The 17,541-nt window shown below is 37.3% G+C and overlaps 1 protein-coding gene across 1 annotated transcript in view; it reads right to left on the bottom strand.

The window, feature by feature from the left end:
- Window positions 1-5,294: 5,294 nt before the first annotated feature.
- Window positions 5,295-17,541, bottom strand: part of LOC140845698 (serine/threonine-protein kinase TAO1-like) — a 50,677-nt gene continuing 38,430 nt past the window's right edge. Inside the window, exons 17-19 of the mRNA XM_073220474.1 lie at window positions 14,301-14,391; window positions 13,230-13,412; window positions 5,295-7,934 (exon numbers count right to left, since the gene is read on the bottom strand). Of these exons, the coding sequence (XP_073076575.1) occupies window positions 7,608-7,934; window positions 13,230-13,412; window positions 14,301-14,391 (601 nt within the window). The 3' untranslated portion in view covers window positions 5,295-7,607. The remainder of the gene's footprint in view (window positions 7,935-13,229; window positions 13,413-14,300; window positions 14,392-17,541) is intronic.

Raw genomic sequence — 17,541 nt, 5'->3', positions numbered from 1 at the left:
TTAGATGAGGAAAAACAGAATAGCGAATTTGCTTTTCTTTAATAATGGTCTGTATTTTGGTAAGCAGCTCAAAGATGGCACCCCAAGATGTGACTTTTCCCCGTAAAGGAAGAAGTTTATCAAATAACAGAAACCTCCTTACATCACTAATAGAGATTCACACTTATGTACTTAAACATATTGTTTCCTGAATTGAATACACACTAGACACTTTACATTGGGAGAATGGGACAAAAATATGCAGGACCATGTAAAATTCCTAGGAAAGGGCTGCTGTGTTGGGCCACATCTGTGCTTATACGGTAGCGGCTCAGAAGGGGCAGAGGGTGCATGAAGAACTATTAGCAAGCAGGAAGAGGCAGCTGGAGAGAGAAAACCCCCTGCCAACACCACATCCCTCTCCCAGTGGCCACTGCCTGTTGATTTTAGTTTAGGGGACCCTTAGATGCCATAGCAGTAATTCCTTTCTTGGCTGTTTTGGTCCTCAGCAAAATTAATAGTTATTAGTATTAATGGAGTACAGGAAGTACAAGGATCAATGGCATCACTAAGAAAAATGTAGAGATAGCGCACATGAAGATTATGTGATTGGTTATCATCTTTGCAGAGGAATGATCACCAGTGTTTTTCAATTTCCACTGTTCATTTCTCTCTGCATCACTTATTTTTTACTGTATCATGACACAGACCCATGGAAACACTAACTGGCTCCATCCCCAGTACTATTTTACTACATTGCATCTTATGGATCCACATTTTACCCAGCTTTCTTTCCACCCACACAAGTGCTAAGAGGGTATTAAAAAAGAAAAGATAGCATCTAATGATCATCTTTTCCTAAATATCAATGCAGAGTACTCACTCTTAAGAAACACATGCATTCTTTCCTTAACTGAGGACTGAAATAACCAAGTAACAGAACCTTAAGTGCCCTGATGAAAATGTACAGTATGAGATACATCCACCTATCTATACACACATATAGGCACTCGTGTGTATAAAGAATATATACATATAAATGATAATAGCTATACCAAAAATGTGCATACTTAACAACTTTTTAAAAAGCCAGTAGATCATCGTATAATACAATTTATTTCCACTAGTGAATGGCACATATGGAGATATGCAAAAGAGGTGTTTCAAGTACAATAAAGTCATATTTCACAGGTGAAAATGAAAATAAGAGTATTATTCCAGTGTCCAACACAATGTACTCTATGAAAGTTTAAAATGCCAGACATTTAGTACTTAAATTAGAAAGTTGCTAAAGTCTGCCTTATGGTCTGAAAAAGACACTCATAAAAGTTTTTGGTTTTTGAAAAGGGGGTGAGGAAACAGGCGGGAGTGGGAAGGAGTGTCAAGGACAGTTCCTTAGTGTGCTGAGTGGTGTTTACCTGATGTCTAGGCAGCTGAACATCATGAGGATTATGCTAAATAGTTCAATTTACTGGTAAATCCTTGGCTTAGAGTACTAAGCATATTATACCTGTGGGTGTGGCTTTAAATGCAGGGCTATTCATCTCCAGGTGTAGAAATTACTAAAAATTGAATGGCAGCTCTGAATAAAAATAATATAAATACATTTTTCAGCTAACCTTACGTACCAATGAAAATACCTGTAGACACTGTAATTTGGGGATACAGCTGATTTTAATAAAGGGAGAGAAAATATATATGAAAGGAAGGGAACCCAATTAAGGATTATCTCAAGGTATGAGGTTTTACATTTTGAAAATGTTAACTTAAAAAAAGGGAGAGATAGTGAACACAGGAAACTTTTTACTGCCAAGTTCTGGATAGCAGATACTGCATTTACAAATTTCTGATATGCTGGACAAATTTCCCATATTTTTTATTTTCTTAAACACATATATATTAAGTGAACACCAACACTGGGGAGAAGGTAGTATTAGTTTAATCAAAGGTTGACATTTGTACACTGATTGAGAAAGTGCCTGCTTCTTTCTTTAGGGTCTTTCAAAATCCTTCAAATTTTTCTGCTTTTACTCTTTGATGATTCCTACCATGATTGAGATTCCTCAGAAGTTAATGTTACAAACACACACAAACCAATCTGAATGATTAATCTGAATTAATTTGAATCTTTTTGCAAACTATATATATTTTAATTCAAATTAACTTAATGGAATAATCCAGGTATAGTGATGTAAAACTGGTTGCCACACAATTCAATCAGATTTGTGTGGCAAAAACAAAGCCCTACAGGACAGACATTTGGACTCAGTATTCAATCACGATGTTACAAGTACATATATATAGTCTGCATGACCTCAGTAATTCAGTTTGACTGATTTAAGTCCATTTCGATTTTAGAGTTTTCTATGCAAAACTGGTCTGCTTCAGTAGTGTAAAGGAGCCAGATCTAGTAAGAATTTTTTAAAAAGGTATCAAATTCCATTATATTTTTGGACATTTTATACATTCTAAAGCTTGGTCCTCTCATTTTCCTCTAAACATGTAGATATCTCAATTTGTCGGAGATACTGTACAATATTTGAATGCAGAAGAGACATTGAAATAATTAAAAGTCCCTGTCAGTAGAATCAAGTACATGTTATGTCCACCTAAAAACTGGTCATCTGAACCGTGGCCAAGAGGACGACGGACCAGAGCGCTACATGGAACACTGCCTGTGACTGTGTGTGAATTCTACTGTGATCTTGATTTTAAAAATATTTACACTAAAATATTAATTTTTCTCCCAGTTCCCTTTAAAGGAATGCTAGAAACTCCTAAAGGGGTGGATTCAGGCAGACTGGACTGACGTGCCTGGAGAAGACTTACATTGGTTGAGAAAACCAAGATTTCAATGGTGATTAGTCTGCTCTAGGCGGAGAGCATCACTGAGAGGCCGTGGAGAATTCGACCTGGGAGCCCTCTGTGAAAAGCAGGAATCTGTCAGCAGCAGGGCTCCCGGTTCTTCAAGACAACTGGGGAGAGGGCAGGACAGTGACCTAAAGGAACTTTGAGTGCTCACCGGGAAGGACATTTTTTCCCTTCAAGTCATATTCATGGCTCCCCACCCGCCTGCAGCTCAGTCTCCACACTGGCGGAGGGACCCCAAGTCACATCTGACTGTCAGCATCGGGTGGATCCTTCATTGCAAAACAAAATAAAATAAAACAAAACACACCCCTCTCTGGAAAAGAGAAGTTAGCTTTCGTCAAGAGATTTCCTGACCACCATAACTCACTTTAGTTTTTGTTGTTTTTTTTTAATTTGCCAAACTGGCTGGTTCCTTTTCAGTAGTACTTTAGCACCGAGGCTTTAGACTTCTGGAAGTGGTGTTTTCTGTCATGTGATGTTCACATGATGCCAAGCAATCACTAAGTCTCAAGGAACTGGAAGTTTGTAAAGTATTGCAGCAACAAAAACAGCAATAAAAAAAAAAAGAAAAGGATCTGCACGTGCAGCAAAACCTACAGTGGTGCTGAGGGTTAGTCAGCAGCTGGTAAAGTCACAGGCTCAGTGACTCCTGGCTCACTATGGCAACTAAGCACTTAAATAAGGGGCTATTCTACTTGTAAACAGGAAACCCCATAAACCGAAAGAGGGTAATCGAATTATGTCTAAGTAGTGTGATGAGAATTCCAGGAGATGGCGGTCTGTAAATACGGCATCATTCAAATACCTCTGGCCTTTGATTTGTATTGGCTACTATATGTCTTTGTTTTTGTATAAACAAAGTAAAAGTACTGTTTGGGGTCTTGAAGTTAACAGAGCTTAGCTCAGCTAGGATGACATATCACAGCATAAGCAACAAAACGTCAGCATATATATAGGCTTCATCTCCACACTCTGCTATTGAACATACCCATTATATGAGCTTTCAGGGGCCCCTCTCACCATTTTGTCTTCCCCTTTGGAGGCTCACAGGTTTGATGATGCAATTTCCACAAAACTTGTGGTCTCCTGAAGCACCTCCATCTCACCATGCCACAAAGAAGGCACAATTGAACGGACCAAAAAAAAAAAAAAAAATCACTGACAAGCTTGCAGCATTCAGAAAAAGAATTAGGTTGTCTTCTACACTCTGAGTCAGTGCAACCCTTTAGTGTTCATGGATTTCCACTTTTGTCCTACTCCAAATGAGGCCAATTTAATCAACAAAAGTCAGACAAAATACATTTATTTAATAAACAAAATACATTGGTGAGGGGATACAGGTGTGTTTCCATAATAACTTGTTTTAGCATGTGCTGCCTGCTGTGAGCGGCTCATAAGAACCTGGGGTATACAGAGAAAGGCTTTAGATCTTTTCACAAATTTCTTAGGACAGAGTTGTCCAAAAGTGATGACTCAAGCCACGTTGCTGAATTGTTTTTGCAGTTTTCAGAAAATACCCCCATCTAACCAGGTTCTTTTTACCATGTGCACTGTATGTGTGCGTGTGTGTGCGTATTTGATGAACACACATACACACCAATTCTCCTTTACATAAAATTTCCCCAAAAGTTAAAAACAAAACAAAACACAAAACCTGACAGCTAAATACTATGACATCCCAATTAGTAAACACAAAACAGAACGCTTTACAAAAATGAATAAAATATACCATATGTACTCAGCTTCCACATTGTAGCACCCAAGTGACGAGGCTGCTTGTGATGATGTCTACAGGGAGTTTCTTTTGGTGGACTGTTCCAGCGGAAAGACCATTCTCAATCATTTTGATTTGGTTGTTGATCCATTGATTATTTAGGAGCATGTTGTTAAGCCTCCATGTGTTTGTGAGCCTTTTTGCTTTCTTTGTGCAATTTATTTCTAGTTTTATGCCTTTGAGGTCTGAGAAGTTGGTTGGTAGAATTTCAATCTTTTTGAATTTACTGAGGCTCTTTTTGTGGCCTAGTATGTGGTCTGTTTTGGAGAATGTTCCATGTGCACTTGAGAAGAATGTGTATCCTGTTGCTTTTGGGTGTAGAGTTCTATAGATGTCTATTAGGTCCATCTGTTCTAGTGTGTTGTTCAGGGCCTCTGTGTCCTTACTTGTTTTCTGTCTGGTGGATCTGTCCTTTGGAGTGAGTGGTGTGTTGAAGTCTCCTAAAATGAATGCATTGCATTCTATTTCCTCCTTTAATTCTGTTAGTATTTGTTTTACATATGTTGGTGCTCCTGTATTGGGTGTGTATATATTTATAATGGTTATATCCTCTTGTTGGATTGACCCCTTTATCATTATATAATGTCCTTCTTTATCTCTTGTGACTTTATTTTGACGTCTATTTAGTCTGATACTAGTACTGCAACACCTGCTTTTTGCTCCTGGTTTGCATGAAATATCTTTCTCCATCCCTTGACTTTTAGTCTGTGCATGTCTTTGGGTTTGAGGTGAGTCTCTTGTAAGCAGCATATAGATGGGTCTTGCTTTTTTATCCATTCTATTACTCTGTGTCTTTTGATTGGTGCATTCAGTAAATTTACATTTAGGGTGATTATTGAAAGATATGTGCTTATTGCCATTGCAGGCTTTAGGTTTTGGTTACCAAAAGTTCAAGGTTAGCTTCTTTACTACCTTACTGTCTAACTTCACTCACTTATAAGCTATTATAAACACAGTCTAATGATTCTTTATTTCTCTCCCTTCTTATTCCTCCTCCTCCTCCTCCATTCTTTGCATGTTAGGTGTTTGTGTGTGTGTGTGTGTGTGTGTGTGTGTGTGTGTGTGTGTGTGTGTGCTCTTTTGTGTTTCCTTTGACTACTTCTGTGGGTAGTTGATTTTATTTTTTGCATTTAGTGAGTATTTGATCTGCTTTCTTTGCTGTGATTTTATTTCCTCTGGTGACATCTGTTTAGCGTTGGGAGTGCTTCCATCTAGTGCAGTCCCTCTAAAATACCCTGTAGAGGTGGTTTGTGGGAGGTAAATTCCCTCAACTTTTGCTTGTCTGGGAATTGTTTAATCCCTCCTTCATATTTAAATGATAATCGTGCTGGATACAGTATCCTTGGTTCAAGGCCCTTCTGTTTCATTGCATTAAATATATCATGCCATTCTCTTCTGGCCTGTAAGGTTTCTGTTGAGAAGTCTGATGATAACCTGATGGGCTTTCCTTTGTAGGTACCTTTTTTCTCTCTTTGGCTACCTTTAATATTCTGTCCTTGTCTTTGATCTTTGCCATTTTAATTATTATGTGTCTTGGTGTTGTCCTCCTTGGGTCCCTTATGTTGGGAGTTCTGTGTGCTTCCGTGGTCTGAGAGGCTATTTCCTCCCCCAGTTTGGGGAAGTTTTCAGCAATTATTTCTTCAAAGTCACTTCCTATCCCTTTTTCTCTCTCTTTTTCTGGTACCCCTATAATGTGGATATTATTCTATTTTGATTGGTCACACAGTTCTCTCAATATTCTTTCATTCCTGGAGATCCTTTTATCTCTCTCTGCGTCAGCTTCTCTGCATTTCTCTTCATTCATTTCTCTTCCATTAATGGCCTCTTGCATCTTGTCCATTCAGCTTTTAAGTCCTTCCAGAGATTGTTTTATTTCTGTATTCTCCCTCCTTAGCTCTTGCATATTTCTCTGCAAGTCCATCAGCATGGTTATGACCTCTATTTTGAATTCTTTTTCAGGAATATTGGTTAAATCTATCTCCTCAGATTCCCTCTCAGGGGAGGATGTTTGGGTTAGTCTGGTCTGTATCAAATTCTTCTGCCTTTTCATGGTGATAGAGGTAGTCATAGGCATTTGGCATGTGTGTCAGCTGGGAGATCAAAGTCCCTTTCCACTTGCTCCTGGCCTTCCTTTCCTGGGAGAACAGTGACCCCTAGTGGCTTTTACTGGGCAGCTGCATGCAGACGGGGTCTCTGATTCTTGCCCCGCTACTGTGGAATAAGCTCTGCACGGTTGCTATGGGCATGGCCACTTTTTGGCTGCTGCTCTGCGCTGGTGGGGCCGCACCAGAGGGGGAATGGGTGGGAGGCTGTTTATCACTGTGAGGGGCCTCTGAGCTGCATTGTTGCCCAGGGGATCAGGGCGCCTGGAGTTCCCCGGGATTCCCAGCTGCTCGGCTGAGTGTGCTAGGACACCTCCATCCAGCTGTGAGGCCCCTGTCCCTTTAAGACCTTCAAAAAGCACTCGCTTTTCTTTTGTCCCAGGTGTGCCAGCTGCAGGGACCTGCTCACAGGTTTTACTATTCAGTTTCCCTAGTATCCAGCACACCATGCACTGTGTGTCCGTGCTCTGGTGCAGATGGCTAGGGCTGGGTATTTAGCAGTCCTGGGCTCCCTCTCCCTCCTCGCTCCAACTCCTCTCCTCCCGCCAGGAGCTGGGGTGGGGTGTGCTCAGGTCCTGCCAGGCCACAGCTTGTATCTTACCACCTTCCTGAGGCACTGGGTTCTCGCAGATGTAGATGTAGCCTGACTGTTGTACTGTATCTTCTGATCTCTGTTTTAGGAATGGTTGTATTTTCAAAAATATATATGTTTTTAGGAGGAGATTTCCGCTTTCCTACTCATGCCACCATCTTGGCTCCTCCTCGCCATTCTCAATTACTAAGTTACGTGTAAGACATGTGTGACCCATTAGATATTTGTCAAGTGACACTGGTGCTTCTGTTCATGCCATGTTCCGTTCATCCCCCGGTAGCTGTCCGCCTCAGAACCCGAAGGCTATTGTGAACTCCGATACTGCTACCTCAGGGTACCCCATGCATTGGCTCAGCAGGGTGACCTGCATGGCTGGGGACCCACCTTGCACTGGATGGCCCCAGGCTTGTGGTAGGCCACCTATGGGATGCCCCCTGTGAGGAGCTCCGGGGGAGCTGTGGCTGAATGCTTCAGGGGCAAGGTTAGAATGGATGTTTCTGAAACCTAGTCCCTCGCTTTCAAAGTTGAAAGCTTTCACCTCTTTTGCTCGACGCTCCAGCAGTCTTCGTATCCTTTCAGTGCACTCATTCTGTGATGTCACTATCTCTTCTTCCATCTGTTGTGGGTTGGTGGGGGGAAGCAAAAAGAAAGCTCATTTATTTAAAAAAATCTATAAACTACAGAAACAATAATTATTCTGGTTTAAAGTGAATCATAAAAATGTCCACTCTGGCTATTTTAAAGGATGTACATTTAAAAATCAAAGAGATGTACTGTAGGAATCATATATCTTATATTGCTAAAATGTGTAAAATCAAGTTCTTAAAAGCAAAGGTAATAATCTCTATTGAAACAATAAATCAGGGCAATTATCATCAATGGCTACCAAATCCATTAGGTAAAAAGACTGAAAAAGAAAATGTGTAAGGAGAATCTAGCCTTATTAGATACACCATAAGGTCACTCTAATATAATAAATATGGTATTGGTATAGGAACTAGTAATTAGTAAAATAGAAACACAATGAAGTTTGTAAGTTTTTAATGCAGGACAAAAGCAAATTAATTTAATGGGAAAAACAACACAGGCACAAGTGGCTAACCATCTGGAAGAAAATAAAAATGGAAACTCATCTGATACCATATTCCAGGAAGATCAGAGCATTAAGTGGAAAACAAACAAAAACCATAAAGGTTCCATTAGAAAGTTAGGAGACTCTATGTACTTAGAAATCAGTGGTTGGGTAGCCATCAGAATCAGTTTTGGACAACTCAAAGGTTTACAAATATATATAGCTGACTAGAAATAGTTTTTAGTGTGAAAAAATACACAATAAAGTCAATGACAATGGGAAGAAGTTGGAGAAATTGTTAATGAATGAGAATATCTGAGCCCACACATCAAATATGACTTCAAAGTGGGACAACTAGACATTATATATCTTTTGATGTGATGCAAAAGGAAGTGTAACGCAGTAACCCTTATGAAAATTCCTCGCAAAAATTTTTAAAAGGAAAAAAAATTAAAGTAAATATAATCATGCCCCTAGATCTAATTACCAGTTTACAGGAAATGCAAAGTAAAGAGGAATGCATTAAATGACACCACGAGGATGGAATCAGCCAAATTCAAATGCGAGAATTCCTACAAAGCAAGTGAGCCAGTCCACAATAATAAAAAAAGGGCACGGGAGACTAAAAGGCTTAAGAGACAATCAAATGCAATGTCTACACCATGTTTGGGCCTCAATCTAAATAAACCAAGAAGAACTTTTTTTAGATACAAAGGGAAATCTAAGTATGGACTGAATATTAGGTAATCTTAAACATTTATTATAATCTTGTTAGTTAACACAATAGAATTATGACTATGTTGAAGTAAAAGAGTCCTTATTTCCTTATCTGTGTTGGGAGTGAAATGATTCTATGCTGGGATTTGCTTTAAAATATTTCAGATACTCTGCCCCCTATTCTGCTCCCCTAAAAAGTTGCATGTGGAGTCGGGAAACAGATGAAATATAAACAAGATACTGATAACTGTTGAAGTTGGGTAATGAGTATTTGGGGACTTAATTATACTAGTTCTTAATAATTTCACTAATACTTTTACGTATGTTTGAAAATTTCCATGGTACAAAGTTTTTAAAAAATAGGAAATAAAGAGTATTTGTAAAGAAGTATTAAATTAGGTTTCAAGATACTTGAGGACTTAAGCCAATAGTCATTGTTCTCTACACAGAAATCTAGCTCAACAAATGTGCTTAATTTTTATGTATCTTTTTTTTTTACTAAGTTATCATTGATATACAATCTTATGAAGGTTTCACATGAGCAACACTGTGGTTACAACATTCACCCATATCATCAAGTCTTCTCTTATGTGTTGTTTTTTAAAGTGCCCTTTTAAAAACACACAATTTAGCATGGAAACACATGCAAATAAAAAACTGCCGCATAATATGATAAGATGTAATAACAGATTTATAAGGTAAAGCAGAAAAACAAAGGGATGGAGTACTTCACTCTATAGGGGAAGAGGAGTAGGGCAAAGAAGTCTTCTCAGAGAAGGTGACAGAAACTGGCTGGATTCAGAAGGAAAAGCACAAGTTTACCAGAAGGCAAGGGAGGGGGAAGATATTTTCAGCAGAGAGAACATGGGCAAAGGCATGCAAAATCATAAAATGTGTGTGTGGAATTACAAATAGGCCAGAATGGACTTTGGTAGGGTGAGTTTGAAAATTATTAAACTCTAAGAACTAAAGTGTTACAAAGGTTGAGAGAGGGCACTTCCTAATGAAGGTTGAAAGAGAACCTAGATTAGACACAATGCTTCTTCTAAGGGAAAGATATCAAATTGTTAACTGGTAATTTCTGAGTGGTGAGATTAAAGACATTTTAATTTCTATTTGTTTCTGTATAATTGCCAAGTTAAAAAAATATGTATTTATAAAATAACTTTTCCACTCTTTTAATATCTACATATAAAATACCCAATTCTTATAGAATTAAATTTATATATCTGAAAGGATTCAAATAACTTCAAATTTTTCTTTTAAATCTTTTCTATTTTAAAATTTCAAAAATCCATTTATTAAGAACATTTAATTCAAAGGACCTAATAAAGGATAGGCTTGTACTGAGTATTTAACTAATTTGAATGCCCTATATATTATTTGAAGGAAACTCATGATAAAAATATTAAACACATTAATGCTTATCCACTTTTATCCAGTAAACACAGCTTCAATTTTGTTTGCTGAATTAGCTTTGTCATTTAAGAAACTCAGAATATTCTTCAATAAAAATTAAAACTAAGATTTGTGATAGGTTATATTAACCCCTATTCCTTTGAAAATATCTTATTTATTACTGCAAATAAGAAAGGTGGTTTCACTGGATATAAGACTTCTGAGACTTCTCTCCTAACCTAGCTTCTCTGAAATCAAATGTGTGAATATTTTCAGTTTGGAAGGTCCTGTAAGATATTCCAATCATCAATTCTTATTTAAAAACTACCAACCATCTTGTTGATATTAAGTGAAATATTCAGGGAAAATTAAAAGAAATGTTAAGACAAAGAAAAGCCCATTTATACTTTGGAAATACTGCCACTTCCTGTGCATGTATGAAATGCACATAGAATTTAACATTTATAGTCATGTTGTCATTTTGCTGAAACTTTAATGTAAATGAAGCACAAGGAAAGTTGCAGTAAGACCTCATGTGAGCCTCAACTGAGGCGTCCTGTTGGTGTCCTTGGTTCATTTGGAGGCTGAAAGCAATCTTCAAACAGAATTATTATTCATCTAGAAACAACTAATATTCTCTCTGGTTCCACCTCTATTTTCAGATGACTGTTTTTTATCTGTACAACCAGTAGGCACAAAGTACAGAAAACACGGATGTTACAATGTTTTCAAATCATACCATGGGTATATCACTGCTTTGGTAGTTGCCAACTGACTGACCCCAAACTGCTTTATAGTGATGCACCTCACTTGAATTATAAACATGAGCCCTAAAAATCAAGTAGCAACTCAAAGCACTGTAGATTCATTCCACTGTTTCATTTATTATTTTTAATACTAAATAATCTTATGCATGTCTATTATCAAATACAAATCACCACAACCAATCTACCATATTAATATAGCCATTATAAGTATTAGTTCAACTCACTTTAAGTGTGATTTGTCTTTATTTTATTCAACACCTCATAAGCATTTTTCCACATTAGTACTATCTTTATAGCCATTATTTAAATGGTTGAGTAAGATTTTATTAAGTGGCTTGGTCATAAGCACTTAATTATTTTAGATGGTTAGGTGTTTTAAACCATTATAAACTATGCCATAATTAACATATTGATGTGTATTGCTTTTCCTGTACTCAGGATTTCTTTTCTCTAAATTCTCTAAATTCTTTGCTTAACATTTTCAAAGATCAATATATAATTCCAAATTGCTTTCCAAAATTCATTAACAATGTATGAGAGTGCCACTGCACTTCTGGCAATGCTATCAGCCCCATGCCAACATTTTACCTGATTTTGTAGAACATAAAGGCCTTAGTTCATATATTGAAATAAGACTACAACTAAGATACTAATCAGCACTTTTTAACTCGGAGCCACTAGGTGGAGCTAAAAATACAAATAAAACAGTACCACTATTTCTCTCATAACACTGTTACTGAAATACTATAGGTTTCTCTTTTAGTGATAATTTTGAAGCATAAGAGATGGAACTTTAGATTAAATTTTAAATATGGAAGTTGAAATCAGGCAGATTTATGAATTCTGTACATGGGACAACTACATTTTTCTAAAAATTTATATGTGTTTCTGCCTTCCCATCTTGAATGAGAAACACAATTGAGATAATTTTTAGAGGCAAGTAACTCTTAAAGGAGCCAGTAATAAAGACAACTGTGCCAGAGAAATAGCAACACCTTATTTAGGTGGAGTTTTTAAGAACATATTTTTTTTTAATAGAAATGAGGTATTCTATTTTTATCACAAGAACTGTAGAAAGTAGAGGAAATCTATGGGCCAATTAATGGTCCAGAAGCAATGACAATTTTTAATAGACAAAACCATTAGGCACGTGTTAACTTACAATGGACCTAAGACTGTGCCAGCTGCTGGGAACTTATGGCTCAGGAATTCTGGAACATAGCATTCAGTCCTGGATACAACTGATATTCTACTACTACTCAGGACAAATGCCTTTCCTCTCTTTCTTTCTCAAAAGCTTCTACCCATTGTTCTTTCTCCAACACACACACACACACACACATACAGCCTCAGTACCTTAAAGGACACAAGTGAATTTAGGGATTCTAATTCTAATATATGTGACAAAGAATAAGTAAAATAAATAAAGCTACATCTAGAAATAATATTTTCAGCCTGACTCTTCATCTGTGTAAAACTGGTTTTACCTTCTCTTTTCTAGTAATGCATCAATCTGTACAGTTTGAGACCAGGGATGAATGAGTAAAGTATATTCCTGATCCCTTTTCCTTGTCTCTCTCAAGCAATTACTAAAGTTTTTTCCTTCACTCTCCAAGTTTCTCTCCAATTTCTTTAGGTACAACTAGGTACACAAAGAAGTGAGGAAGCCAGAGCCAGAGCTATCCTTTTACAATTCAACTGTCTTCGCATAACTCCACATCATTCCTCTAGCAATTACTACTTAAGTATATTCCTTTAATATATCACACTCATTAATTTTAAGGTTAATTACTGAATCAGTAATTTTAAAGAAAAAGAAAACACTACCACTAGAATTAAGGAAATAAGGTATTGTCAAGACAATCTAATGCCACCTCTGTCATCATGAAAATATATTTATGAAATGATTTTGATGAAAGCAAATACTGGCACAATTACTTTTTTCTATTACGTATACCTGTTGTTTTAAGAGTGCCTTGCGGAGGGAGACCCTCTCTTCAAGCTCCCGAAGCTCTTGAGCGTGTTGTGCCTCAGCCTGCATTTTGATCTTGCTCTGAAGTTCAGTCAACAGCTCCAGTTCCTGCTGCAGCTGCGTTTTCAAAGCCTGGCACTCTGCCTCCTGTGCTTCATCCAAATGCCGCTGAAAGAGAGAAAGAAAACAGATATCCTCCTGTGAGCTGCCTTCTCATGACCTATGGAAAGGAGGAGGTGTAAGTGAAGACAGACTACTCTTCCATAGGGCACAACTGTTCTCTTTTACATCTTGGGGTAAACATCTCTGGAAAAGGAAAACACAGCAACCAATGACGGCGTTATAAGAATAAAGCTATCATAAGCTATTTGGATGATGCCTAAATAATCATTATTTTTTAAAGAAAAACAGAGACTCTGATTGATATAAGACTGTGAATCTCTTCTCTCCAATGGAAATAACTACACAACAGGGACAAGCACGCCACAGCTTATGGGTCAAATCTGAACAGCTACCTGATTTTTTGTTTTTGTTTTTCAATAGTCCACTAATTAGGGATGGTTTTTTACATTCTGAAATGGTCACATTTTAAATGGCTATGTAAATACCCACATAATAACCTCAATTTTTCCTCCTAAAATATTTACTCTCTGGCCCATTAAGAAAAAGTCTGTAAACTTACATAGCAACTATTTTGTAGCTGCACTCAAATGTGACCATCTGGATTCCCGATAAAGTACTACTTTTTGAACACTGCTTAACAAAGGTGCTTCTCCAATCTTGATGCGCTGTTGGTATATGTACTAAACCTCTGCAAGGCACCAGCAGAGAGCCTATGTGGAGCCTCATGTCCAAATGTATCAAAGAGAATTACATATGCATCATGCATATTTCCAAGCAATGCTGAGAACAAGAAGAATATGGGCCACCATCACTATTTCCCAAGGTGCAGCAGAGTTTTCATTTCCGACTTAATATTTCAATTGTTGGGATTTTATTCAGGCGGTGGAAGGAAAGGGGCACTAAATTTGTTTTGCCTAAGTAAAGTAAACTTACAGCTCGAGTGGAGAGCATTTCATTAATGTTGTGGTCATACTGCTCAGTTAAGATGGCTAAGTTTTGGGTCTGCTTCTCCGTAGGGTTTACTCTTTAGCACCACGAGCAAAAACCTGAAAGTCAGCTAACTAATCTTTCAAAGGTCAAAGAAAAGTTATGAGGCAAGGGAAGGGACAACCCTTCTTGTGGTAATGATAGCAGACATGAACTACATAAACATTTTTGAGATAAAATAATTTGAGTTCAGAAACAGAATAGCTCTGGCTTTAAATCACAGGTTAATTATTCTATGAACTCAAGTTTCAACAAAACTTAGCAAGATGAGATCTATTTTATAAGGTGTACCCATCAGGCCTACAAGTAACAACAATCATTTGCTACACAAAGGCAGAACCTACAGTTGAAATTATTTACCTCAATATATATACTGCCAGATATTGAATGGTTGACTAAGTGTGCAAATACACATATGACCAAACACTCTTGCCAAGGAACTAGTTCACACTCTTTGCTCCAATACTACAAAATCAAATATATATCCTTTTCTGCATTTTATACCAATTGAGGTACTAAGTCATAGTCATGTACCTTCATTCAGTGAAGGGTCAAGAAATGTCTAGCTAGAAAGACAAACTCTTGGTTTAGTTACACTTAGCACTGCTCTTAAATACTGCCCTTGGTTAATAAAATTCCTCCAAGTTAGCCAGAAATGGAACAATGAAATTTAGAATTCTCTTCTGACTTTGTGTAACAGCCTCCATTCTTTAAAAAACTTTTAAATATTCAAATATATTGCCAAGAAAACTATAGTCACTCCATATCACTAGCTAATGACAAAAAGAATTCCCTGAAAAATTTTTTCAACAAGATTAATACTTATACCAAGAACAAACTATATTCCTCAATGTTTTACTCAAGTGAAAGCAGGATAAACATGTTCCAGTTGTTTCTTAATTACTTAGTACTGACAAAATGTCACCTAATGGCAGATGAAGAAATGGCAGATAAACAATAGGTGTTTACCCAAGTTATTCCTCAGAAATGGTGCCCCAGTGTCTACAAATACTGTCAGCTTACCTAAGTGTGCAAACTGAAGTCCTCCTATTCCGCTTAAAGTCTTAGAGAAAGTTGGAATAGTTGCAACTATTGAAGTTGAACTACTACTTAGCAAGTACAAATTTACCTTAAAAAGTTGCAACTATTACTTATGTAAATGAAATGACATGTTAAAATAGAGTCTGTTTTCTCCAAGAAGGGAGTAGGGTTACCAAAGGGAAGGGGTTGGGGAGCGTGGGGGGGGAGGGACAGAGAAGGGGATTAAGGGCACTATTATTAGCACTCACAATATAGTGGGGTCACGGGGAACGCAGCACAGCACGGAGAAGACAGCAATGACTCTATAGTGTCTTACTACGCTGATGGACAGTGACTGCAGTGGGTTGGGGGGGACTGGATAGTATGAATGAATGTTGAAACCACAATGTTGCTCATGTGAAACCTTCTTAAGATTGTTTATCAGTGATACCTTAATTTAAAAAAAAGAGTCTGTTTTGTTCAAATTGTGCAAGTAGATAGATATATACAACTAAGAGGAACACTGTGACTTTCTTTCCCACTAAAGTAACAGAACAATTTCTTTTATGGAAAATCTTGAGCTTATGTATCATGAGAAGGACGCTTTCTATCTGAAGTCTGACTACGACTGTGAGACAATATTTTCCCCTCGATTTTTTAACAGTATCTGTGAAAATCAGACTAGTGTCTACAAGCATTCAAACTGAGAAGGCTGCCACAGCAGGGAACCAAAAGGAAGGGCTAAACAGGAAACAACTAACCTCTCCCAAGCCCCAGAGAAATGAAGTCGTATCAGATTTATGGTCTGACCAAAGACGCTAAACAAGCTTTCAGTTTGGTTTACTTCTGGGTGCTGCTCACTTTAAAACTGTAATTCATTTTATAGACATGCTTTAAATATCTTTTGGTGGGAAACTCTACTATGTAACCACTACAAAGACAAAGTAAATCTGGAAAATCTTCATGAATTCTGATTGTGATAAGCATTAACTAATGACGGTTATGAGGGTAGTCAACGTACGAGCCACTCTGTAAACCATGTTCATTAGCTGTTTTGAAGATACAGCAAAGTATAAAATTTTACTTAGATTCACAAGGAGAGGGTGAATCTTAGCTTTGCTTCTGTGTTTTGTTCAGGACAACTTGTGTGAATGGAGTTGAATAGGAATCAGAGACACCACTAGGTGTGGTTTAGCTTCTGGTTTGGACACAGATTACTTCTGTGAGTGAATTTCACTTCACTTCAGGAGAGTTATTCAGGTAAGTGTTGTTACCTCATAGTTTTATAGTTAAATTGTCAAAGAGTTTGAAAAAGGGGATAAAGAAGATAGTGTGGAACCGGGGCCTTATTGGATGTAAATACAAGTTTACAATGTGCAGACATGTACAGATTAACTGAGGTACTACTGTGGGTGACAACATACATAGTGGGTCATTTTGGTTTTTTGTTTATTAAGATTCATGTGATTATACTTCACATATTCATTGCAAGTTATACAACTTGAAAATTCCTTGGAATTGTTAACTCTGGTTGATGTTGGTAGAGGGGGCTGGACCAGGTGGCCTAAAGAACAAGGAGAGGGAAACCTTTAACTTTATAATAAATACACTTTGGCATCTTTTGAATTTTGTATCATATAAATAAATTTCTCTATCAAAGCAAATACAAAATTTAAAGTCCTTTAATATTATTTATCACCAGCACTTGTCTTTCCTTATTTGTCTACAAGACAGCATATAATACCTGGCTTCACTCTGATGTACTAATTAAAAATACACTCCAACTACACATGCCCTGGTCTTACCTATGTTACCAAACACAGAAAGAATGGGAGTAACAGTGTGATAATTCCACTATTCCTCTAAAGATGAGTATTGACAATGAAGGGAGAGGGGGTAAAAAGGCATTTTTCATTCACTGGTTTCTGTACTAATTAAGAACTTACCGCCTCTTTTGGATACAAATCACATTCAGAGGAAATAAGATTCCAAAACTATAAAACTTGGAACAACAGAGAGAAGCCAGCAGGTTAGTATGTTGATATATAGATTATAGTATCAACACTGGACATTTGGGTGCACTTAAAATGAGAATTTTGAATCTTATTTATGACACTTTCCACAGTTAAAAAGTTCTGGCCATTTTTTGGTACTCTGCTGAGAAATA

Source organism: Manis javanica, chromosome 2 (genome assembly GCF_040802235.1).
Source record: "Manis javanica isolate MJ-LG chromosome 2, MJ_LKY, whole genome shotgun sequence".
Taxonomy (NCBI): domain Eukaryota; kingdom Metazoa; phylum Chordata; class Mammalia; order Pholidota; family Manidae; genus Manis; species Manis javanica.
The sequence above is the reverse complement of the archived record's forward strand: the minus strand, read 5'-3'. Positions and strand labels throughout refer to the sequence as shown.